Genomic DNA, 26522 nt, shown 5'->3' with positions numbered 1-26522 from the left:
CATTTGGCTCCAAGCTTTATCTTCTGTGCCTCTACATACACTTCCAACTGTTGCCAGACTCTCTGCCCTCCGACAGAACAGACTTCTCCTCTTCCTCCTCCTTCTCCTTTTTGAGAGAGCGTGCAAACAAGCAGGGAAGGAGGGCCAGAGGGAGAGAGAGGGAAAGAGAGGGAATCCTAAGCAGGCTCCACACTCAGCGTGGAGGAGCCTGGCTCAGGGCTTGATCCCACAACCCTGGGATCACGACCCGAGCTGAAATCAAGAGTCGGGCACTCAATCAATGGAGGCACCCGGGCGCCCCAACGTAACAGACTGCTAAGCTCCCTGAATGCTGCCCTTTGTCCCGCCGAGCCTTCTCCGACCGGCGGCTTTGCTGGTGTGACTGCCGCCCCCGCTCCCTGCCCGTGCACGTACTCCTCCCCTGGCCTCAGCTCAGGTCCCTCTTCCTCCACAAAGACGTCCAACCGCTAATTTGGTTGACTGGTACCTCCTTGTGGCCCAAACGCCACGTGGTGTCTTGGGATCTACAGTTCAGAGCTTGAATTACCTCTGTAGTTGTGGGGGTTTATGTTTTGTTTCGTTACCGACCCTTTGCAGGCAGTGACCACGCGGAGGTTCTTTTTGTCTCTCTTCCTGGTGCGGGGCCCTCCGTACAGTAGGTGCCCAGTGCGCAGTTGTTGGCTCGCTTCGGGTCTCTTGGGACTCGTGGTTTTCGGATCTTCTCAGGCTGGTGCTGCCGGACCTCCTGGGACATGACGTCGGTCATTCTGGTGGGCAGAGTGCCAGGGCAGCCGTGTGAGGGGAGGGAAGGGGGGAACCTGCTAGCTGACAGGGGCCCAGGGAAGCGAGGGACAGGCTGAGCGTGTGGCCCAAGGAGGTGAGTTCTGGTGTGTCAGTGCCCCCTGTAGCCCTCTGGGGGCCGCGGTCTCAACAGCCAGAAAAGACGGGGCTGGGTTTCAGCCTTGCCCCATCGCGGCACCCTACTGTCCGTGTTCCCACCTTGCCCCCCCCCCCCCCACGGCCTCTTGGAGACTTTGGCACTTCTAGTTGCTTCTGTAACGCCACCCACTCGTCTCCAGTCAGAATGTGACGCTCTCGCAGGGGAAGCTTCGAATCGGCTCTGATCCGTCAAGGGAGCGAGTTCACACATGGGTGTCATGGCTCACAAGTTGCGGGTAATCCACCTCAGCTCTGAGGGTGGGGGCCTACCGTGTGTCCCGGGGGCTCCAGGGGCTCCCAAACTCCAGCGTGCGGCAGGAGGGTCTGCAGGACTTCCTAAAGTGCGCCTGGGTCCACTCTGGGAGATGCTGCGTGTCTGACAGGTTCCCAGGCGTCATCGGTGCCGCCGGCCTGGGGAGTTCGCGTGTTGAGGACGGTGTTTAGGCATCACCTCCTTCTGGCTCCCCCAGCCCTGTCACCTGCGGGCAACCTCTCCCTGCCAGAGTAGGGGGTTCTCCGCGACTGCAGTGACTTCCCTCGTTCTGGAGATGGTTTGACTTCCATTTAGTCTCCGCTAATCGCCGTGTGGATGGATGGACAGTGGAGAGAGGCAGGAAACGAGGGACAGAAAGATAGGAGAGCTGAGTAAATGGCAGATCCAGTATTGAGACCCTGGTCGCTCTGGTCGCAAACCTCTTTCTTTGAGCCACTCTGTCTGCTATGTTCTCTTGGAAACTTTTTAATAAAGAACCTGTTGGCGGCTGAAGACACCGGCCACTTCTCAGCCTCTTTGCTGGAAGGATGTTGGGGATATTTCAGACGAAACGATTCAAGTGAAACACTTAAGGCCTGACACAGAACAAATATCCAACACCTTCACATGGAAGCTCATCTTAAAGCAAAGGGCTCAGAAGCACGGGCGCTAGGGGCGCCTGGGTCGGTTAAGCGTCCAACTCTGGGTTTTGACTCCGGTCGTGATTGAACAATTCGTGGGTCTGAGCCTCACATCAGGCTCTGTGCTGACAGTGCAGAGCCCGCTTAGGATTCTCTCTCTCTCTCTCTCTCTCTCTCTCTCTCTCCCCTCTCTCTGCCCTCTCTCCTGCTCATGCTCGCTCTCTCTCTCTCCCTCCCTCTCCCTCCCCCTCCCTCTCTCTCTCCCTCCCCCCGCACCCCACCCCACTCGTGTGTGCATTCTCTTTCTCTCTCAAAATAAATAAACGTTAAAAAAAAAAAATCATTGGAAAGGCACATCATATAAGCCCATCTCATTGGGGTTATTCTGGATGCTTCCTGCACCTGAATGTGGGAGTCAGAGTCACAGTCCTATGTTACTTTTTTTTTTTTTTTAAGTTTACTTATTTTTGAGAGACAGAGGGAGCATGAGTGGGGGAGGGGCAGAGAGAGAAGGAGACACAGAATCCGAAGCGGGCTCCGGGCTCCGCACCGTCAGCACAGGGCCCGATGCGGGGCTCCAGCTCAGGAGCCGTGAGATCGTGACCTAAACGTCATCGGGTCAGATGCTGAACCGACCGAGCCACCCAGGCACCTCACTGTGTTTCAGATCTTGACCAAACCTAGTCCTTAGTTCTGTGACCTGAAACAAATGATCTCCCTTTTATTCATCTGTTAAGTGGGGATAGTGATAGTATCTACTTCGTAGGACGGTTTTGTGGATTACACGAGTGAAGCTGTTCGTGCAAAGCATCACAACGGTGCCCAGCACGCACCGCGTGCAGGAGGTATTAGCCGGTGCTACACGGGGACTTGACAGCCACAAATCTGTTAGGTGAGTGCAAAACTGCCCAGACGAGCAAGAGCCCTACGAGACAACAGACTCTCATGGCCTCAACCGCTGAAGTTCTTGGCCTCGTTTGCTACGGCAACGCACCCCATGTTTCATTTTTCTCAGGTAGCCATTCTCCAAATCCCAATGGCCCGCATGGTATTGTTTTTGAACTGATGTGTCAGATGCACTTACACCTCAGATGGGCTTCTCGTTGTCTGGCAGCTAATACATTTTTTATAAAGCATCGTCTCCAGTTTCCTCTCAAGCTACCGAGAGGATACTTTTTCCTGTTACGCTGTTGAGCGGGTTTTTCTCTTTTTCCTTTCAAAGGAGAGCATTAGCGTCCAGAGTCCAGTAAGTAGGTTCAACATACATATTGTTGGAGTAACAAGTTGAAGTTTTCACTGGAGCTTAGGTGACATTTCAGAGGCCTGTATTCCAAGAGGCTACGGTGATATTTCAGGTATTCCTAACAGTATCCAAGGGGCAGGCAGGACATATTCACAGATATGTAGACCACTGGGCCTTTTCTTTCTTTACCTTTATCTTCCTTTTAGAAAAAGATACCTGTGTACTTTGGAAAACATACACAAATAATTTCTTAAAATCGCATACAATTCTACCACCCAGAGATAACCACTGTAAAAACTTCTCTTTCCTGTCCATGTGTGTAAATACTTCTTCTACAAAATGTGAGTAGGCTGACAATAACACATCATCTGTACCTTTTGATTTTTTGTATTTATTTTGAGAGAGAGAGAGAGAGAGAGCACGCACGCAAGGGAGGGGCAGAGAGAGAGAGAATCCCAAGCAAGCTCCACGCCGGCGGCACAGAGCCCGACATGGGGCTTAGTCTCACGACTGCGAGATCATGACCTGAGCAGAAACCAAGAGCCAGACGCTCAACCGACTGAGCCGCCCAGGCGCCCTCGTCTGCATCTTTTTAAAGCTGTTGGTAGCTGTAGATAGACATATTTTGGAAATGCTGCAACTTGTCTGTGTTTGTAGTTACTCACAGCTACTGTTAGTTCTCACCTTATAACTGTGTTTCTGAAATTAAGAAGTATGATCAGGCCGAACGTACTATTTGACGGTGATTCGCCACTAACATTCCCCTGGGGCCTTAACTATGCTACACTACTAAAAAAAAAAAATCTTTAAAATAATCTCCCTTCTCATTGCAAAAGCAGCATGTTCCCTAAAGGAAAATTATTTTAGGTAAACAACAGGAAGAACATTTTAAAGCACCTGTAATCTCACCGTCCGGGGCCAACTGTCACCAGCACTTCGATGTGTGTTCTCTTAGACTTTTTTTCCTATGAGTTTGTGTATTCGAAAAGAGAAAAGGAGCTCCGACGGTACCTATTGTTCTGGGACCTGCATTCTTTCCACTGATTGATTGTGGATCTCCAGGCCCAACATTTAAACTGGCTGCGTAGTATTCCGTCTTAAGGGTGTATTGGAATTTAAGCTCCTGTTGGACACTGTAAATTGTTTCTTTCTGTTGGTTGGTTTATTTTAACTATGTGTGACGAACACCCTGTGGCTTTGTGGCTCGATCTTTGGGCGAATCTTTATTGCTTTCAGAACAGTTCCTTCAAGCAGAATTGCTGGGTCAAAGGTTTTAAACCAATTTGATTTATGTTGCCAACCGCCCTCAGAAATACTGTACTAATTAACATGTCTATTAGTGGTGTCTAAGTTCCTTTCAATACCAGAAACACTCCTGCTACTTTTCTTTCAAATTCTCTCAATTGTATGAATAACTACAATATTTCAGACTACTCTTATAATGTTCCTTTCCTGGTTTATTTTTTTTTTCTTGGTCTAATTTTAGCATTTTAAGAAATTTAATTTGAGAGAGAGAGAGAGAGAGAGACAGCAAGCACATAAGCACGAGCAGGGGTGGGGGCAGAGAGAGGGAGAGAGAGAATCCCAAGCTGGATCCATGCTGTCAGCTCAGCATGGGGCTTGATCCCATGAACCACGAGATCATGACCTGAGCAGAAATCAAGAGTCAGACGCTTCACTGACTGGGCCACACAGGTGCCCCAATTTTAGCATTTTAATATTTATTGGCTATTTGATTTATAAGAGTTGGGCATGCGGTAAGTATCGTTTTTCTTAAAAACCATTTATTCTGCAAATATTTTTCTCATGTTTGTCATTTGCTATTAAATTTTGCAAAACTTTGAAACTATGATTTTACTATGATCTTCATGTTTGGGAAATCCTTTCCTCAAGCTTAGATAACTATTAATTTAAAATTGCCTAGTATTTTTATTATTTGTTTTGCTTAAACCCTTGAAGTATCTGGAATCAATTGCCACATACAGGGTAAGGTAGGAGGGTCTAATTTTATTACTAGTTGTTAACAACATCTTTATTGGGATAGAATTCACCTACATAAAATTCATGTGCTATATACTGAATGTTCATGTAGAAGTCTTTGTGTGCACATGTTTTCAGTTCTCTTGGGTATATTCTAGGTCTTACAGTAACTCTATGTTTAACTTGTGGAGGAATTGCCAATCTGTTTTCCAAGGAGCCTGCACCATTTTACATTCCCACGAGCAATGTTTCAGGGGTCCAATTTCTCCACATTCATACAACACTTCTGTTGTCTGTCATTTGATTACAGCCTTCTCTGTGGGTGTGAAGTGGTTTTGATTTGCATTTCCCTAATGACTGTGATGTTGAGCATCTTTTCATATGCTTATCAGCCTATTGGCCATTTATATATCTTTCGAGAAGTCTGTTCAAATCTTTTGCCCATTTTTAAATTGGGTTATCTTTTTATTTTTGAGTTGTGAAACTTTTTATATATTCTAGATACCAATTCTTTATCAGATCTATGTTTTGCAAATCTGTTCGTCCCTTCTGTGAGTTGTCTTTTGGTTTTCTTTGCAGCACAAAAATGTTTCATCTCGGGGCTCCTGGGTGGCCCAGTCAGTTAAGCATCTGACTTGATTTTGACTCAGGTCATGATCTCATGGTTTGTGAGACTGAGCTCCATGTTGGGCTCTGCACTGTCAGTGTGGAACCTGCTTGGGATTCTCTCCCCCCCCCACCCCCACTCCACCATGCATGCTCTCTCTCTCTCTCTCTAAATAAGTAAATAGAATCTTTAAAAGAAAGCGCTTCATTCTACGATGTTCCACTTATCCACTTTTGTCGCTTGTGCTTTTGGTGTCCTATCCAAGAAACCATTGCTTGACCCAAGAATATGAAGATCTACTTCTCTGTTTTCTTCTTAGAGTTGCATAGTGTTGGCTTTTAAAGTTTAGGGCTATGATGCATTTTGTCAATTTTGTTTTTACAAATGGCTGGCCAGTTGTCCTCGACACTATTTACTGGATCATTTTTCCTTTCCCACCAAGTAAAATGGCACTGGTAGAACCAACAGCTAACTGTCCCCAGTATCCATTCTCTGCAGTGGTAGAAGAGATACACGCCCAAGATCACATTTTCTTCAGGACATCGTTTCCCTCCACCAACTTTTTCCCACCATTCCATAGGCTCAAACAGAAACCTATGCTGGTGAACCACATTAACACGGTTGACCTCATGGATGTGGATGTCTCCTAGGGGGTGCAGAAGGATAGGACTGGGTTTCTGGATGACCTCATGGAGCAGAGCTACCAACCAACACTGTGGACCACCCACCCGCTTCTGGGCTGTGATGAGTTAGAGAAAAACATCTGCATGTCATTTGAGCCGCTTTATACTTAGGCCTTTTTGTTACTACCCTTAATATATGCTGTATGTCGATCTAGGCGAGATTTTCCTTAAATTCCCATATTTTATTGATCTAAACTACAGCTGCAATTTCTGAAGTTTTATATGTTTAAATGAGGGAACGAGGGGAAGGGAGTAAATCTTTCTCAGTTTCCAAAGCATTTCTTGGCTCTCCTGCGTTCAATCTGTCCAATGAATTCAGACTAATTTTGTCAACTTTCACCACCTCCTCCTTCCCACCTCCAAAGTCACTGGGTCCTTTCCAATCAAAAGTCGTTTCTTGGTCTTTGAGAGTTTGTTCGTTTTCGAAAGTTGTGTGTTGTTACAGTAGCCGAGGTGTGACCAAGGCTCTTGTCACTTGATACGGGCAGCAGCCAGTGTCTAGGGGGTCAGCCCGATGTTAACACACGCCCACTCCACCTCCACTGGGAGCCAGTCTCATAAGGACACGGTGAGGGAAAGACCAGCTGTGGGTGTCGCCCACACAACGGAGGCGGGTAGGACGAACATGCTCGAACGGCATTTGACACGAACCATAGACACAAAACCTTCGCCACGAGGGTCAAGGCTGCCCACAGCTGTAGGTCTGTGTTACAGGGAGAGGAGGGGAAGGAGGCGGCATTGCTTCACACAGTGAAATACCTCCCTCGAGGACCACGCAGTGTCACAGCGTTCATTGCAAGGGGGGACGGGGTCAGCGCGGGAGTTGTTAATTGAGTCGCTCCTGATTTCCCTTATCCGGTGGTTAGAAACACATCTCTTTTGGAGGACGCTTAATTCAGTAACAGATGGAGAAAGTGCCGTCCGCTGTAACGTATTCTCTCTTTCTCTGCATTGCGAGAGTACAGCAGAAAGTAGTTTTTCTACCAGAATATGCATTTGGTTCACTACTTCATTGAACCAACTTAGGACGCTCAATTTCCTTTGTAAAATTGATTTTCACTCCACATTCACATCGAGGGCCCTCCACTTTCTGGATCTGTTACGGCATCGTGGTGGAGAGTATGAACAACCGGAAGTCGAGAGAGCTAGTGTCTGAGCAGTTTCTCCACTGCGCGTGCTCCCATCAGCTTCATGTTTGGAAAGTACTTTAAAGGAATTATCTAAAGTAGCTGAGTTTCAGAATTTAGGTTTAAAATGTCCCTCAATTTCTCAGCATTAGCAGATAAAAATGGCCAAAAAGAAAAAAAAAAAAAAAAAAAGCAATTGAAAAGGCCCTTAAGTATCAAAGCTGTTTGTGACATCAGCGTACTGTCCCGCCCGGGCCTCATTCCTAGGCTGTTGTTTGGCTTTTTCATAATGATTCCTTTATGTTCTTTTAACCTCACTGATTACAAAATAGAAATAGAGAATAAATACACACATAGATGTATAAATGCGTGTATATATAATTTAGGGGGACGATCAGTGTCGTACTTCTGAGGTTACAAAGTACAGACATTGTTGATTTGTGTGAATTCCAAGTGTTGTTCTGCATCATTCGAGCTACCAAATTCTCACGGGCCCCCGCGCAGCATGTCTCGTGAGGACATCTCGTGTTGATGCAATTTCTCTGCCGTTTTTGAAGAGTGTCGATACCGGGACAGAGGAGGGGCTCATGATCTAAGACCAAGGGACAGAAGAAGGGAGAGGGCAGTACCGGACAGCCCTCGCCTGTCACAGTCCACTCTTGCTCGGGGACAGGGATGTCCTGACGGTGTTTTCACCAGGGTCTGAAATCTTAATGGCCTTACAGATAAGACCCCTGACCTCACGAGGCTTAGATGCCAGTGGAAAGTAGACAGTAAACAGCCATGTCGTTAAGCAAGACAACGTCAGAGGGTGGTACGTGAGGAGAAGGGACTGAGCCTGTGACCTGACGGAGACCAGGGGCCACCCGTGAGCCAACGGTTAGGAGTCGCTCCCTGCTGATGTTGAGCTGAGACTCGAATTCTGCTCAATGGATGGTGCTTCAGATCTTGATTGCCTCTCGCCTGGGGCAAAGCCCCTGGTCTGAGATTAAGTTCCCTTCTACAGCTCTGGAACACTCTGCACCTTCTGTGCGGCCGTTTTCTCAGGGCTCACGCCTTGTGGCGGTCCTGGCGAGCTCCATGCCCCAGGGCCCGTGGCTCACTGCTCTACCGGCCCCTAGAACAGCACCAGGCACACCCTCAGTGTCCAAGAGACACGTGAATGAACGGAAGAACATCTGTACCTGAACTCGACTGCCATTCTTTGAGCGGCCCCTCCCCGTGCTCCCTCCCTGAGCGCACACAACACCCTGGGGCTCCCCAGCCCGAGCCCCCTCCCCTTCTTACAGCTGCACTCCCCTCTGCAGCCCAAGCCAGAGAGTCACCAAGTCCCCTTGGTTCCCTTTCTCACGCTTGGGCATTTGGGGTTCCGTCCTGTAAAGAAGTTAAGTAGCCTTAGCTATTCTAACAGCTTCTTGATGGGATGCCTTGCTTCAGGCTCGCCCCTGTCCAGTAATGTCCCTACTTCTGCCAGACAGGTCAGTACATTTATATGATGAATCATCATATGATGATGATCAGATGATGAAACATTCATATGATGACCATTCAGAGATCAAGACCTCTGAGGGTGCCTCAGTGGTCCCCCAACCCCCAGTCCTCCCAGTTTCTTGGGATGGTCTACACAACCTCTCCACTCTTTTCCTCTCTTCCCTGCCAGACTGACCCGACACGGCACCTGCCGCAGTGGGTGTTCAGGAAACGGCTGAGGCTGGGCCTGCGGGAGGGGACACGGCTCTGGTCTCCGGGGACAGGACAGCCCCCTTCCGGTGCAGCCTCCTGTGGTACCCCGGGCCCCCTCACGCTGCACTGGAGGGAGCCCTTTAGGGCTGTCAGTTGGATGACGCCCGAACGTGTGGGATCGAGGGCATCCTGGCCTTTTGGGAGCACCTCACCGCGCGGCCTCCTCACCAGCCGTCCAGTGGCTTTCTCCTGAAGCGGGAACAGCTCAGGCCTTCCCAAGCGAGGCCCCCAGAGAACCGGCAGACCAGCCGAAGGTGTTCCAGGCCAGGGGTGCTCCAGGCAGGGGGGGCGGCGGCGGGGGGGGGGGGGGGGGGGGGACGGCGGGGGGGGGGGGGGTGGGGCGGGCGCCCAGTGAGGAGCAGCGCCCTCCCGTGTTCAGAGAGGGGACTAAAGCAATTACGTTTTACCAGCCACTTTGCATTAAAGAAGATTGATTTGTCCTTCTGATGTGTTGTTTCCATAGAAGCAGGGCTTAACCTTTTAAGTGAAGATTATAAAGCTACCTAATTCATTTAAAATTAGGCTTCAATTCTATCAGCGCTTAATGCTCAAGTGTTACTGTGGGACTTGAGGCAGACAGTGATCTGACTCCCAGGCGGCGCCTGCGATTTTCTCGATTTGAAGCCGCTCTTCCTGATGGCTATCTAGTTTGTTTCTTTATTTTTAAAAAATTAACTTCCTAAGGAGATACAACTTTCTGCGTAAGACCACCAGAGTATTAATAAATACCTTTTAATTAGTCGTTAGCACTGACTCCATAAACACAGGACTGGCACACAGGCACAGAACACAGGCATGTTCGATTAAAGTAATTTATTGTATTCTTCTGGAACGGACATAAAGAGCATCTTGGGAATTGATATCACAACACAACATTATACACCATTTTCACAACTAGCCTTGTGTTGAATTTTTTTTTTAAAGAACATAGTAATTTTAAAAAATCTAAATATTTACATATTAATAAAACATATATACAGAAGATTGAGACATTATCCGTAGATATGGAATTTTTCTTTTTACTAAGAAAGCCTATAAAAAGGATTTCTGAATAAAGTCTGAACAGTAGTCACAGTAAGTAAACGCAAACACAATTTGAGTGCACAAAATGGGATTTCACTGGTGCGGTTTTGTGAGTATGTGGCTCCCATCTGTGGATGCACTGCACGTATTTGTGAGCTGAACAATCCCTACTCCTCCTCAAGTATCGAAACCTCCAAGCTGTCGCCCCGTCTTGGAAGGAAGGGCTTTGGAAGGTTCACGATGTATAATTAACAGATCCCACAGTTGTAAGGTAAATGTTTCTACCTGCATTAGCAACGCACTCATCTAACTGTAATAGAGTGGAAAGGTCACTAATTAATCTTTCCAGTTCCCTTGAGCAGTAGTTCCTTCCGAGGGGCAGAGGACAAATTCCCAAACCTAAGCTGCAGGAAAACAAGAGCCCTGGTGTGCAGTGTTCCGTTAGGACCGGTCTCAGGGAAGGGGCTGCTCACCGGCCTAAGACGTAAAAGGCTAATAACCCTGGGATGTGGTGGCAACGGTTTCTCGGGACCTTCCTCCCCGCCTCAGGAATAAGACAGGAGACGCACAGACGGGAGAGGGAGAGGGAGCTGTCTAGCGGTTGGGCTGAGTCCACAAGCCGCACCGAGAAGCAGTGTCGTCACATTTCAGGGACGCCTCCAACCATCTCCCTCCGGTTGATGAGCTGGTCATCAGTGGACCACCGACTCGGCCCGGGGCCCCCTCCTGGCTCAGGTTCAGTGCGATGGGGCGCAAGTGCCTCGGACAGGGCGCCTCTACAGTAACTCTGAGCTCTCCCCCTCTGACTTGGTTCCAGTGCTAGGCAAAGGTAGGTAATGGTCAGCACAACAATTTCTCCCCCTCTGCTTTGGCATTTCTACTGTCCAAGTTTCTTTCTGGCCAACTATTTGGCATCTGGGTCAAGTGCTAAAGATTTCACGGGAGTTGGCTTTATACAGTGAATGAGGTCTACACGCAGTGTTTGTGAGGAAAACGGCTTAGAGTCACCATCTTTTTGGAGAAGGGAACCTGGAGGTAAATATTTCTGTACCACAGATACCCACACGGCAAGATAGCGCTTTAGTATAAACCCATATTTTCGTATGTTGATTTCACATGAAGCAGAAGGCAGGTGTACCGGGAAAATGAAGTATGTAATTTTAAGGACATTTGTGGCTGGCTGCCACACCACGCCAAGACACCAACGGCTGAGTTTAGGCCATCTGTGAAAACAGTTGTTACGTATCATGTTGGTCACCGGTTACTTTGAGTTTCTTGCCTTTTCATTTTTTTTTTAATGTTTATTTTTGAGAGACGGAGCACGAGCGGGGGAGGGGCAGAGAGAGAGAGAGAGAGAGAGAGAGAGAGACCCAGAATCTAAAGCAGGTCCCAGGCTCCGAGCTGTCAGCCCAGAGCCCGACGCGGGGCTCGAACTCACGAACCGTGAGATCGTGACCTGAGCCCAAGTCGGACACTTAACCGACTGGGCCACTCAGGTGCCCCGAGCGTCTCGCCTTTTAACTAGTCATTTTGTCACTGTGTTGATACGACCCATGCGAAAGGTTTTTCTTCCCTAGGAATTCATAGCTCATTTGCGCTTATTCAGTTACAAGTGGCTATTTTTGGAGGAACTGATGTCACAGATGATTTTGTCTAATAGGGCAGAGCTAGCTTATCTCCCCAATCAACGGTTTCATCTTCCGGGCCGCTGAAGGCCTAATTGACGTTGGCCTTCCCAACTGCTCCCTCAGTGCCGAGAAGAGCTCTTCTCCTGTAGGCTGCGTCTACGCAGTGCACATTAAAATAAATATGCGTCAGAACTCTATATATTCACCTTGAGCTTATGAGGAAAAGAACAGAGAAGAGAGGACTGCCTTTTAGTGAACAATGAACTGACTGGATCATACGCTGGACTTCTAAGAGGGAATGCATGAGTCAACTCTTAACGATTTCTAAAACTCTTAGGGCAAATTGGAGGCTTGATGATCACATACTACGAAGAAAGTAGGTGACAACTTTTCAGGTATGACGGGAAAGATTCACAGAACACCCACACTTGGCAGGAAGTAACCTGAAATGCTACGTGGATCTTTGAGGGGATTCAAACGGGAGAGTCACGTGTGCTCATGGACACTGTCACTAAAAGGGAAGTCTGCGCAGTGACATCTGGCTCTGTGTCTTCCGTGTTTTCTCTCCTGGTGTCAAATACACTACCTACGACACAGACAAGACAACGAAAGGGGGGGGGGGCACTTCTCCAAAGAAGAGCTGCACAGTTTTCTGCTACAGGGCTAGAGGTGAGGGCTCCAGGTGGGGAGAGAACCTGGCTGAGGAAGCCTCGGTTTCTTTTTCTGTTTTTAATGTTTAGTCGCTTTTTGAGAGACAGAGACAGCGCGCGAGCAGGGGAGAGGCAGAGAGAGAGGGAGACACAGCATCCGAAGCAGGCTCCAGGCTCAGAGCGGTCAGCACAGAGCCCGACGCGGGGCTGGAACTTGGGAACCGTGAGATCGTGACCTGAGCCGAAGTCGGAGGCTTAACTGACTGGGCGCCACCCAGGCGCCCCAAGGAAGCCTCTGTTTCATATTTAAATCCCTAAGTTCTCAGCCAAGGCTTTAGTTGGTTGTGCTACGCGAGCCGTTTTAGAAATTTGTAATGATGACTTTTACAGGGAAGTCCGTGAATGTGTGTTACTACTGGAGTATGTCCACATATTGTCCAGGAAGAGACAATGGCTACACAAAATACAGTTTACCTGTAACAGAGATCATGGTGCAGCTATTAAGGTAATGTGTATGAAGATGTGTGAAAAATGGAAAATGCTCGTTAGGTTAAAAAAAAAAAAACAAAAAAAAACAACACCCAGAAAAGAAAATTTTATCTACTTGATCTCCAACTGTGTAAATAAATAAATTTAGAGAAAAGTCTGGGGGAAAACACCCAGTAATGGTCGTCTCTGAGTGGTAAAGTTAATTTGTTTTCTTCCTCGTACTTTTGTTACTTCTTTGAAAGTATGTAAAAGACTGCCAATTCGTGACAAACACCGCTGGGCTCGGCCTGGGGGGTGGGGGGCTTGCTCTACCCTATTTCCAAATGAGAAGCCCCCTTTGTAAATTTTAGAAAGCACTGCTTCGATTTCACTTGCTCTTTACTGATTTTTTTTTTTTCCCCCAACACAAAGTGTTCGCCCGTCCCGGGTGCTTTCTCGCGGTTGCCACAGTGCCCTCCAACACGCGGCCTGCCGCCCAGGACGGGGGGCTCCCCGAGGGCGGGCGTTTGTGCCCAGGACCCAACGGTGTGGGTTCCTGCGAGCTGCTCACACACACTTACCGGCAGGGGCGTGAGGGCAAAGAAACGAAGAAACTACGTTTTTCCGCTGCAAAAGCCGTAGGCGCTCTTGTGGAAGCTAGACAGACGGAAGGCTGCTTGCCTGTAATGGATGGACGCGAATGTCCCTGGACTGCCTGACTGTCCCCCCCTGACCTGCTCAATCCCGGTTCTTGCAAACGCTTAAGGACTTACGCCCCTCTCCCCGCCCCTCCCCAACACACGTGGGTTTGGGAAAAAGACCTTAAAAAGGTAATAAAGGCGTTGTTAGATCTTTAGAAACAGGACCGACCGCTGCCAGCTCAGATCGAGCAGATCAGGAAAGTCTGGCCGGGGAGTCTCACACGTGCAAGAAGGGTGGACTTCACCTCTGGGGCAGCCTCGTTAGGGCACACGCGAGGGAAGGGTCCGAAGTGGCGCTGTGTTCAAAGACGCTGCCCAGACCCCGGGTTTTACTTTAGGGCCCATCAAGACACGCTAGTCTCATCACTGACTCCGGTCATTCATTGAGTTTAAACTGCAGGAGGATTTCGGGCAGACTTAACGACGGACATTCTAACGGTGGAGACAGACACTGGAATGGAATCCTAAAGGGATTAGTACATCCATCAGCTCTTAGGATCTTTAAGAAACATGCGGAGAAAAGCTGGCTTTGGCTTAGGTATGAGAAAGCTATGCGGTGTAATGGCTGGAAGTCGAGAGGCCTGGGCTCCGGCCCAGCCACCAACCAGCTGTGAGACCTTGAGAAAGTCATTTAGTGTTTCTGGGCCTCAGGCTTTTTTACCTGTAAAATAAAAGGACTGGATAAAAAGAAGGGATGGGACTAGATGATCTCTAACGTTCCTTCTTTCTCAGATTCCTTGACATTCTTTTCAGTTCCATGAGGTGGTTCTACCATCCCGTGTTCAATTTCCTCATCTGAAACATCTCTCTGCCTCCATCTTCGGACAGGAAAATGCAAAGGTATTATTTCAAGGGGAATGGTTTTCAAGTGATTATAGTAGTATTTTCAATAACAGCAAAAGTCCAGGGTGTCGGAAGACAGTGAGGACGGGCGGCCCAAATGCCCCGGGGCCAGTGGGGCTGGGGCAGCCGGGGGAGGAAGTCTGCCTCCCGAAATGCACAATTTCGTTACTGGTAGTAATATTTCCTGCATCTGCTGGGAGGGGGCCAGGTGTGATGAGAACAAGGCTAACCCGAGTTGTCCTGACGGACGAGGACACGATGGGAAGGAACAATAGAGATCATGCATTTCAGTTATCTTAATGCATAAATGTGGGAACAGAGCCCAACAAGGAGATGGCCGTATATGGGAAGAACTTGATATAAGCAGGTCCTTTTCGCACCAGGCGGCTCATTTCATTTGTTTGTCCATCGATCTGTTGCTTAGCTACGCGGTGACCGAGAAGGTTCTGCATCGTTCGCACGGTTGAGCTTTCTCATCGTTCTGAGGCTCGCTCACCCGTGTCTGTCCTACCTGCGAGCTCTGCTTTCCTTGCCACCCCGGGACAAGTGCCATCAAGGAACAGGTGACCTAGCCGAGTTCCTGCACAGACTGGCTACTGTACTGAGATTTGCCGAATTTTATTTAAAACTTGGCCACCCCAAATCTGGAATTGAGCATTTTCACTTAGAGGGTTTTTTGCGGGTGTCTGGGTTTGGTGGGCAGAGAATCTCCAGGTAGTCTCGTGAGGGCAGTCAATAAAGAGCCCCCACAACTACTGAGGGAATAAATCATCATCTGGCAAACTGGTCAGATCCCGTCTCTTGGGCTCTCGGGGAGGAACCAACGCAGAGGCAGGAGGCCAGGGTCACAAAGGATACGAACCTGGAATTATGTCTATGGCTTACCATGTTCTATGGCTGATCTGGTTCGGGTTCTAGGAATGTGCACCCGTGCTAGACGGACTGGCTGCTTCAGTCACTCGCTTAAAACACCCGTATTCGTCAGGTGCCCGTTATAAGAAGAGCAATGACTGACTGCCTCTCAAAACCCTTTTGGGGTGGGGGCAGTGGACGGGGACAGAACGGACATGAATTTCACCACAGAACTGGTGATCCTTGTTCTAAAAAGAAATATCATTTCCTGTTAAAGTACTTTCAACGGCGGCAGGTTTGGGGAGGCACATGTTGTGACACCAAGGTCTTAGGGCTTGCTGTTCTGAGGTTTTTGAGACTAGGAGACAGGGCGTGAGGCAAAAGGAGCTTTTCATACTCAATGTAAAAATACCTCTGAGCACAAGGCACTGAGAAGCTCTGATTCCTAGGGCCGGGGCCAGGAGCAGTCTGCTCAAGCCTCTGCCCCTCTGACGTTACGCACATTTTCAATGCCAGTGTTTTCAGGGGCTGTATTTTCCAGCGGGTGTTGGAAATGGAAATGTGTTTTACCTGTTGGCGGTAGAGAGATGCCGTCCAGTCTCTCATCGCCGTCCGCTGCCTCTGCTGGTGGCAAACAGAAAACACAAATCTCGTCAGTTTCGGGGAGCGCGTTGATTTTACGGAATACAGTAATACAATTTAAAAATTCCAGTATGCATACGCTCAACTTTCTTTCCCCTTTTCGGCGTCTGTTGGTTCGCGTTACAGATTTTAGTACCATTATTTAAATCAAACATTTTTTTAAGATAATGATAGGAGGTTTGCTCCTGCATTTTTTTTTTTTTTTTTTTTTTTTTTTGCTATCTTGTGACCTTATTCTATCAATCATTGACGATTTCAGTTCATTTTCACTTGTTTGCATGGACTTAAAATCTTCGCTCAGAATCCGGGGTGAATTGTTCAAATATGATCATCAAAGGCACAGAGGTCAGTGAATCGCTGTGGCAGAATTTTCCCCGGTCATCCCCAGAACCACCCTAACCATCCCCGCGAGCCAGGCTCAGGAAATCCTGAGAATCAGCCCTTCTTCGGAGATGACTGGAAATTGGCATCAATTTAGTCATAGAGAAAATCAGAAGGAATAAGTGTATCTTCAAAAGCTTTGTCACGTCTCCGTTTCAAAATGCAAACCTTTGCTCACGTCTGCTGTGTTTTAATCTCCTTAAGGGTTTTCCAAAGGCAGACCCTCAGTCAGAGAAAACCTTCCGCTACATGTAAAAAAGAAAGTGCTCGTTTGTCTCCTGATAACCGATGGGGCCCATCAGTCTCTCTGGGCAGATGCTGTGGACAGGTCAGAACATTTCGTTACGGCCAAGTGGAGAATTTCGGCGACTGCTCCCTCCATCCCGGGGCTGGCTTCCTCTCCAGGCCACCTTCCCGCCGCGGCACACGCGCGCGTGGGGCCAGCCACATGGGGCTGCCCTGTGCCACCGGGCTGTAATGCTGAGTTGGTGGGAAGCGAATACCATGCCCCTGTTTTTTTTCAACGTTTATTTATTTTTGGGACAGAGAGAGACAGAGCATGAACGGGGGAGGGGCAGAGAGAGAGGGAGACACAGAATCGGAAACAGGCTCCAGGCTCTGAGCCATCAGCCCAGAGCTTGACGCGGGGCTCGAACTCACGGACCGGAAGATCGTGACCTGGCTGAAGTCGGACGCTTAACCGACTGCGCCACCGAGGCGCCCCACCATGCCCCTGTTTTTATCGCTGTGGCTTTGAACACAATCAGGGGGTCAGAGACGTTCAAAGATTTCGACTCCAGTTCGTTCTCTAACACCTTGTCCTCAGATTGCTGCACACCATTGTCTGCTGACCTGCTACGTCCACCACAAAGAAAATGCCCAGCGGAGACACCACAGTCGAGACCAGCTTGGGCTGGAGAAGCGTGTCTACTCTTCCCCTCTAAAATGATGTTGTAGGTGAATATTTAATAACGTAAGACATTCGACTCAAGCGCTAGGACAGATGGAAAAGATTAAACACTTTAAAATAGGCTTATCGATGAAGTACAGGACATACTAAAATGTTAACAGCGTTCCTCTCTGGATGAGTTGTCTAGGATTTTAAAAAGTCTTCAGTAATAATAACAGCAACGACTGCCACCACCGTTTATTAGATGTTTACCGTTTACTGAGCAATTTACGTACATCGCGTCATTTAACTCTTAGAAAACCCTACAAAGGGGTGGGAGGGGGGTTGTTTTTATGCCCATTTGAGCAAACGGAACTGGGACAGAGAGAGGCTAAGAGGCTAAGGTAATCTGGAGCGCCTGGCTGGCTTGGTGGGGCGTGCAACTCTCCTTCTCGGGGTTGTGGGTTCGAGCCCCACGCTGGGTATAGAGATTATGAAAAACAATAAATAAACTTAAAAAAAAAAGGGAGAGAGAGAGACTAAGGGAATACAGCCAGTGAGTGACGCCGTCCCGGCTGTGAGTCAGGTCCATGCCTGGGCTCTTAATCTCCCTCTTTGCTGTTAATAATCCAAATGTACGTCCCTATGCATCCCTATGAGCTTTTTTTTTTTTTTTTTTAAATCTTCAACTTCTAGTTCATTTTCTACTTCAGTAACTTTCTCTACTTTACACGTAAAATGACTTTCTATGTAGTTATAACAAAGCCCTTCCCTTTGTAACTCCGTTATCCCCACTTTCATAACCCAGGCCTATGCAATTCTGGGCTTTAGCAAAAACAGAACATATGCATCCGAAAAACAGACAAATTATTATATGTAAATTAGTGTATGTTAGCTGCACGCATGGGGCCAAGTGTCACGGATGAAGAACGTGGCTGTGTTACTGAAATTTAATTATAACATCTGTCTGTAACCACAAGCTCACGGTCTTTCTTCCCCGGTGACAGTCAAGTTGTGAAATTTAGAAAAGATTGAGCAAGTCCAATAAAAATTTAATAGCAGTGACAGTTTTACTCTTAGATCTAACACAAATAAAAAATTGTGATTTCAGCTCTGAGGAAATAATGTAATGAAAATGATAAAAATCCACACCGGGAAAGGAATCATTCCAGTTACAGAAAAAAATTATTACATGTGATGGGAGCCCCAAATGAATTTCTCTTTGGGTTTGCACAACAACCTCTCAAACCTGTATGGAGCACTTCTTCCTAGAGGCAGTTTGGGCTTCCTCGAGCACTGAGTTGATTAGCTTGCCCAGTTAGCTTGTCCCTAATTCCAGGAATTGAGCCAAATATGATAAATAAGGTTGAAGCTGTGGGAACATCTATGAGACACTGTTTGTTGTTATCGTTTGGACTGAGTAATCAAGACAAAAAACACGAGAGGGAGCAACGTCATTGATGTTGGCCTCTCCGTTCCTATCAGCCTCAGGAAGGAAAGGCGAGTGGCTCTAGTCTCAATCTGCAAGGGTCCCACTTTGAAGCCGCTTGAGGAGACTTTAGCGTAATAGAATTTGACAAAATCAGGCAATAGAGCCTATGTGGCCGGTCACTGCTGATAGGCTGACATCTGGTCTACCTGGGTCTGTACTTCAGGGCTATTTTTGTCCTCTGGCCACCTCCACCTTCTCAGATGCACAAGGAACCTGCCGAAAAGGCAGAGGAGAAGTGCCAAGGCACCAGTCACAAATATCTAGGCAGATCAGTGGTCAGACGTGAAAATGTCCCGAATCGAATACGATGATGACCAAAGACCAGGGCGCTCCCGCAGGAAGGGAAGGGTCTACGGTTGGGATCCCGCTGGGCACAGACAGGCACGTGTGTGTGAGATGTGTGTGTCATGTGAATTACTAATATAAATGCTGGATGGTTAAGAAATGTGTTCAGTGGCCAGTCTGTGGGAAAGAGAACCAGCAATGTGGAGGGACGTCCCCACCGTGTGCACATGTGTTCACTGGGGGGAAGCATGGAAGGGAATGGATTCCAGAGCTCACAGTAATTGGTCTCTGCATCTAGCAGTAGTAAAAACAAAAAAAGGTGTGGTTATGTATAAAAGATAGAGTATGAGGAAACACAGTTGTTTTTAATTTATCAAACACAAATTTATATCAGGATTAACTTTTTTTCCAACCAGCTTTTATACATGGATCTTTCCCTCTCTTTGTTAAAAAATGAATGGTATAGGGGCACCTGGGTGGCTCAGTCCGTTAAGAATCCAACTCCTGACTTTGGCTCAGGTCACGACCTCATGGTTCATGAGTTCAAGCCTCGTATCGGGCTCTCTGCTGTCAGCACAGAGCCCGCTTCAGATCCTCTGTCCCCCTCTCTCTGCCCTCCCTTGCTTGTTCTCTCGTTCTCTCTCTCTCAAAATAAACTTCAAAAAAAAAAAAAAAGTATGGTATAGAAACTATACGTCAAAGAGGTTTCCAGAATACCTCACAAAGAGGAAACAAAATTTAAGCCAAACTTCCCATTTTAGTCATGTGGCCCATTTCCAGCGTTAAAAACAATTCAACTGGGTAAATGTGAAGATCGAGTTAGCTTTACCAAGTGATTCATGAATCAGGCAGCGTCCCCTCCGGCAGGCAGAAGGGAGCTCCAGCAGACTGAAAGGTTTTAGAAGATGGGACAAGTCATCAAGAGAAAACACGATTATTTCGGGTAAGGCCACCTTCCTCTGGGACAAACAGAAGATTCCTCAATGACCAGTTCAAACTACATTTCTGGAGGAGCTTGAAAGTGCAGTCTGGTGATGTGACCTAGCACAAGAGACTCCATTTTGGGCCGCTGGTTTTCCTTTTAACACCAGGAAGGCTGTTTCTGTGTGTCTGAGACCAGCCTTCCACGGTGCACTCCATATATACTCAGTATTCTCTCTACTTTTCATGTCTTCTCCCTTCAGAGGTTTCTCTTCAAACCTAGACTTTTCAGGTCCCCTAGGGACTTGTAATCATCTCCTCAGCGAGAGGCACGTGTTCTGGAGCCCAAAGCCCTCTTCCTTTCTCCGAGCTGACCCTGCGGTACCTGAACCAGTAGAGTCCATACTCTGGATTTGTACACTTCTTTTCCCTCAAGCTCCCAAGTTGTTCCAGGCATGTTTCACATTCCACCCTGTGGAGCAGGCCGACACCAGGCAGCTTCTGTGGACCCTAGGCAGGGGTGCAGGAATATGCGAGCCGACCTCCGGCTACAAGTTTGCGGCATCACTGGGACCGGTGTGTGGAAGAACCCAAAGGAAGTCGAGTGGCTGGTTCTTGGGGTACTTTGGCCCTTTTCCTCTCTTTTGGGCTCACGGAGTATTAAATTCAGGTCTCATCACTATGGCAAATTTTTGATTTCTTTCAGGCCTGCCTATTTAGCGTCTTTGTGTCTTGGGCTTCAACCATTTCCCCTGGCAAATCAACAGGTAAACAAAGTTCTTCCGTACCCAAACAGGCAAGATCGCCAAGGCAGATTTTAGGCAACACAAGACCAACTTAATACTTACTAGCAAAGACACCATTCAGGCTTAACAAATGACATTTGATTTGGGATATAAAACTGAGGAGAACACAGCACCCAACATGGCATCAGGGCTCAGTAAGGGGTTAGTTGCTGTGTATCTACTGGGCAGTTATCTTTGTAACACCTGTCATTCAACTGTAAAACAAGGCTTTCACCCCCCAACCCTTTCCTGGAGACTGAAGTCTAAGGAGGCTTACATAATAAAAGGGGGCCTTTGTAAGGCAAGTAAGGCTGAGGCAGCAGACACCTGGAATAGGAAGGGAGGAGGGACCCTCTAGCAGGAAGTTACTCTTCCTACATGTTATTCAGTTAATCTACCCTGAGTGAGGTCAGGCCGCCATGACACACGGCTCTGAACCTTTGGGAGAAGAAGGGGGAAGAGAGGAAAGTGGGAGGGGACTAAGGAGGTGGGGTGTGCACAAGGAAATGAGAAAACGGGCTTGAGAAGGGGGAAGGAAGGGACGCCAAGGACTAAGGGACACCATGTAAGTGGTCACAGGCATCCCCAGGAGTCCTAGGGACCATGTCCCTGGGGACAGAGCTTGGGGATGTTGCCACCCTGTGGAATAAATATTTGAATATCAGGTAAGGTACATATAGAATATTATCCAGGATCTCATGCAACCAGATTGAGCTAAACGATAAGACCTTTTTGTTGTGGATTATCGTCTCTTCTTTTTCATCGACTGATTCGTTGGCTCATTCAACAAACACTCTTGTGTGTCTGCAATGTGCCACATGCTGTTCTAGACATTTGGGTTAGAAATACGACCCCGATGCAGACTCTGCTCCTGAGGGTCTCGTGGTCACTGGAGGAGCCCGGAGTGTCACCCTGGCAGAAGACCAAAGCGCTGGGGCCACCAATGAAGGCTCCAGGAGGAAGTCGCCTTTAAGATCTGTGACAAGAGGAGGTGCTGTTTTCTGGACAGAGGGAAAGCATGAGTGTGAGAGCCCAGCATTTCTCAGAGTAAGGAGGCGCTGGTGAGGCAGGCAGGCACAGGCCTCTGGCAAGAGAAGTGGGGGAGGAGGGTGGGGCTAGCCTGTCAAGGACCCCGCATGCTGTGCTGGAGGGGTGTGTAGAAGGGGTTGTGTTTGGGGAAGACAGGAAGCTAGAAGTGTCTAATCAGGGTTGGGGCACGAAACAGATGTAATTCTCAAAGAATGAAGTCTAGGGTCTTGGGACATGGCCACATCTAGAGCTGCACACTGGTGAGTCAGCGATGGTGGGACAGTTCAAGTCCCGGATGAGGCTTTAGAATGAGAACAGCACCAGGAATGGAAAGCGAACCACGTGGTTTAGACCGTGGATTAGACCGAAGGAGGAGGAGGCCGTGGATTAGACGGAAGGCAGTGCGGGAGAACCGGGAGGAGAGGCAAAGACAGGGAAACCCCAGAACCCAAGGGAAGAGACTTTAAGAAGGATGAGATCCGACGGAGTCAAAATCAACATGCAGGTCAAACAGAGTGTTGGTGTAACAGAAGGGGAATCTGATCTCCGTGGTGACTGCAGGAAGAGCGTCTGTAGAGGTGCGGGGCCAGAGGACAAAATGCAATGGGTTCTAAACAGGTCGGGGAAGCCAACTCAGGGAATGCAAACCCTTTGGGAGGAAATTTGACCAACACCTTCCGGAGAAAGAGACGGTAGCGGTTTTAAGAAATGGCAGGGGTAGGGGCTCCTGGGTGGCTCAGTTGGTTAAGACACTGACCCTTGATTTCGGCTCAGGTCATGATCTCACGGTTTGTGGGGTCGAGCCCCACATCAGGGCCTGAGCTGACAGCAAGGAGCCTGCCTGGGATTCTCTGTCTGCCTCTCTCTCTCTACCCCTCCCACACACGTGCTGTCTCTTAAATAAATAAACATTTAAAACGTATTTTAAAAAAAGAAATGGTAGGGTTGAAGGAATAGTTCTGCTTTGTTTTGGGAGGCAGAGGGAAGGAGGGGAGGGCATGAACACTTTTTGAGCATTCCGCGTCAGCTCTATATTAGTGGCAAAACTTACATTGTCTGATTCTGACACTGAAAACACCCAAGAGGGTAGGTATTAGCCTTGTTATATATATGGAAAGCCTGAGGCTCAGAGAAGGTCCCAGGAATTTGTAAATGGCAGACGGGAGCTGGGAATTCAGGCCTATTCTCCCCAGTGTACCTCGCTGCATTTATTTGTGATGATTTGTAGATTACAAAAAAGAAGGCAGAGAAACGGAGAGAGCTGGGGGAAGGGTGAGGGGATGATTTATCACCCAAGCCCCAAAACCTCTGTGGGTGAAGAGGGCATCAGGAGCAGTTACGCTGGGACAACAGGAGCAGAGGGGGGCCCCCGCCGGGCACAGAGGGGGCGCTCAGACCTCTGACCTGGGACACAGGGAGGCTCCCAGTGCCGCCGAGCACCAATACAGACGTTTTCAGAGGGCACGCTCGTTTTGTTTATGAAGACATTCCTGTATGACAGATCTGGAACCTCATGACAACTGTGAAGCAGACTTTATTTTTCTGTCTGCGTCGTGAGAGAGACACAGAGGACCGGATGGGTGGAGTGACTTGCCTGACGTCCGGGGCTGGTAAAGAGCAGAGAGACCGCAGAGCCAGGTCTCTGGACTCCGCTTCACCTTGCTGCCCGCAGGCTACCCAATACGTTTCCACCAATGACAAGAAGCAGTAGTCCACTGCTCTTTATAAAGAGCATCAATTAGTACAAAAGGAAGCAAATGGTTAAAAAAAAAAAAAGAGGAAGGGAAGATTTTAATTAAAAAAAAAAATCCTCTACAGCTAAGTATGTGAAGTCCTGATGGCTACTTTACAGAAGCGAGCTGTAAGGTTTTTCACAGTGAAGATGCACTTGGTCCCTTGGGGCCAAGTCTTGCAGCCTCTAGGGCGCTCCCAGCCTGTGCCGGGAGCTCTCCCCCGGGGTGCTCGCTGACTCAGGCCGCTCACTGCTCTAGTACACTGTGAATTCACATAAAGGATCTGGTAGAGACACAGGCCCACGCATCTGTGCTGCTGTTCTCCGGGCCTCTGTACCAGCCAGATGTATGACAGTCCCTGTCTGGAGCCCGTCTCCGAAACTGGGCGTTCTCCAGCTACAGAAACACGGAGGCTCTTAGCAGGCCGGGTGTCCTGAGGTTTGATCAGAATTGTTTGCTGCATTTATTTTTTATTCCGAGACAAGTATTTTGAGACAGGGGAGGGGGGGAGTGCAGAGAGAGGCAGAGAGAGAATCTCAAGCCGACTCCACACTCGAACTCACGAACTGTGATAATGACCTGAGCCAAAATCAAGAGTCAGACGCTTAACGGACTGAGCCACCCAGGTGCCCCTGATTGCTTATTTTAAAAATAGTATCTAGAGGTTTGTGGCCTCCTAGAGATGATTATTCTTACATGATGGCAAAAAACTGGCCTCAAGGGGATTCTTCACTGGTACATTGGCTGTCATTTGAGGCCTCAAATGACCAAATCCAAATAGTCATAATTCAACTAAAACAATCTCAGAATCCCCAAAGCCAGATTTGAAAAATACACACTTGACTTAATCTGTTTCATGTGGTGTTTCTGATAGGAGGGTTATTGTTATTTTTGTTACCTTAAGCAACTGGTATTTTTTATGAAAGTCATGCAGATCCAAACAAACAAAAGTCAATAGCAAACAGAAGAAAGTCACACAAGAGAGACCCAGTTTCACAGATAAGACACATAAAGCCACAAAATAAGATTAGCCATCTTCTTCGTTTATACTGTTAAAATTAAATGGTCTGACAGAATTTTTACTATTTAACCTTCAGGTGAATTTCCAAATTCATTTGCCTAAGACTTTAAACTAGAAACCACAGCACATTAGGTAGAGCTTTTCCTTCAAAAGACAAAAAGACAGTGAAAATACCCTAGAGCAAAGAATTGTATTTTACAACGTCCAAGATTTCAATTGAGGGCTTTGGCAATTATTTTCTCACGGCTTATTCATACCTGAGCCTCTTTTTAACCTTCTTCTGGCCAGTTTAATTTGATCCTGTAGAATCTGTACCCAGTCTCTCGGGCCAGGAAGTTTATCCACATGATTAGCGGTACAGTATTTTTCTGTGAAGACTGAAAGAAAATGTGAAATAGTGTTAAATACTTCAGCAAATAAAAAAACATGCAGATCTGAAATGGGAATATATCCCAAGAATAAAAAAAAAAAAAAAAAAAAAAAAAAAGGGCGTATTTCTAGAAGACGTCAGTTCCGTAGTGCGTGGCTTCAATCCCCACATTACATTCCTTTGGTAAAGATGGAGGTTGGCAGGGGCCCTGCTCATATACAGTGAACTGTGCTTCAGAACGAAACCGGCTATAAAATAGAAGCAGTTCTATGGTACTGCTCTTTCCACTTGCGTATATGTGTCTTATGGGCAGAGAAGAAAACGCTTCCTATGGGTCCACTGGCCCCATGAAAAAATTCAGCAAATGTATTATTACTGTTGTTAAATCTAATCTCATGCAAGATTACACAGAAAGATGGTGTTCTCGTGGTGATTCCTACTAAATCAGTACTCAATAATAATGCAGTTGTGTCTTCTTAAGTTTATTTATTTTGAGACACAGAGAGAGAGGGAGGGAGAATCCCAAGCAGGTGCAGAGCCCAGCACGGGGCTTGAACTCACAGTGAGATCATGACCTGAGCCCAAACCAGGAGTCGGGAGTTTAACTGACTGAGCCACCCAGACGCCCCTGTGCAGTATGTCTTAATGAAAGTCCCCATTTGTACTTTGAGTCAGCCTCTTGCGTGCTGTGCCAGCACCTAGGAGAGCTACCTGGTAAGCAGAGGGAACTATGGAGAGAATCGTGTGACAGGACGAGAGGGAGACAGGACAATGGCTTTATGAAAGCTACACCGTGTGTGGCTGCCCATCTCAGAGCTGCTGTGGACCTTTCTGACTCCCTCTACCCCCGAGCGCCTTCACACCCCATCTTTGCTACCTGCTCTCTGTAAGGACAAGACCTACACTCACGTTGCCTTCTTGGTATTTAAAGTACTGGTGGTTTTAAAGCTTTAAAGGTTTCTTTTTAAAAAAGAGATGACCAAGGAAAATGTTGACAGATTCAGTTATATAAAGCTATTTTTTTTAAGTTTATTTATTTTTGAGAGAGAGAGAGAGAGAGAGAGAGAGAGAGAGAGAGAGAGAGAGCAGGGGAGGGGCAGAGAGAGGGAGACATAGAATCCGAGGCAGGCTCCAGGCTCCGAGCTGTCAGCACAGAGCCCGACACGGGGCTCGAACTCATGAACTATGAGATCATGACCTGAGCCCAAGTCAGATGCTCAACTGACTGAGCCACCCTGGTGCCCCCAAACTGTAACATTTCTATTGAATGAAAAAGAAACATTTCCTTAGAACGAGAAAAGCTCGTTGTGCTAAATACGACCAAAAAGGTTCAATATCTACCCCCTGCCCCAAAAGAGTTCGTTCAAATAAAGGAGCAACTTCAAAAGTCTCTACAGATGAACAAAGCATATCTAGGAAAGATGTTCAGAAAACATATAAACCAAAGAACTGCAAAACACACTTTGTCTCTACTAAATTAGAAAGACAATGAATGTTAAGCTAATAACACTGCTAAAATGGTGGGGACCCGGCACATTCAAACATTGCCATTGGCATAAATGGCAGAACTCTTCTGGGAAGTGAGGTGGTCAA

General features: G+C 47.7%; 1 protein-coding gene across 12 annotated transcripts in view; it reads right to left on the bottom strand.

Annotated features, from left to right (window-relative positions):
- Window positions 1-10014: 10014 nt before the first annotated feature.
- The window catches only part of BEND7 (BEN domain containing 7), an 82748-nt gene continuing 66240 nt past the window's right edge, over window positions 10015-26522 (bottom strand). For 5 of the 12 annotated variants that reach the window (XM_040451386.1, XM_040451392.1, XM_040451399.1 and 2 more), the window contains 3 exons: window positions 24817-24936; window positions 15952-16005; window positions 10015-11058 (listed from right to left, as the gene is read on the bottom strand). In XM_040451386.1, coding sequence (XP_040307320.1) covers window positions 10880-11058; window positions 15952-16005; window positions 24817-24936 — 353 coding nt within the window. In that variant the 3' untranslated portion in view covers window positions 10015-10879. Of the gene's footprint in view, window positions 11059-13363; window positions 14505-15951; window positions 16006-24816; window positions 24937-26522 lie in introns of those variants that run through there. The other 7 variants (XM_040451389.1, XM_040451390.1, XM_040451388.1 and 4 more) reach the window with 7 other exon arrangements.

This window comes from Herpailurus yagouaroundi, unplaced genomic scaffold, assembly GCF_014898765.1.
Source record: "Herpailurus yagouaroundi ecotype Mexico unplaced genomic scaffold, PumYag 203, whole genome shotgun sequence".
NCBI classification, from domain to species: Eukaryota; Metazoa; Chordata; class Mammalia; order Carnivora; family Felidae; genus Herpailurus; species Herpailurus yagouaroundi.
The sequence above is the reverse complement of the archived record's forward strand: the minus strand, read 5'-3'. Positions and strand labels throughout refer to the sequence as shown.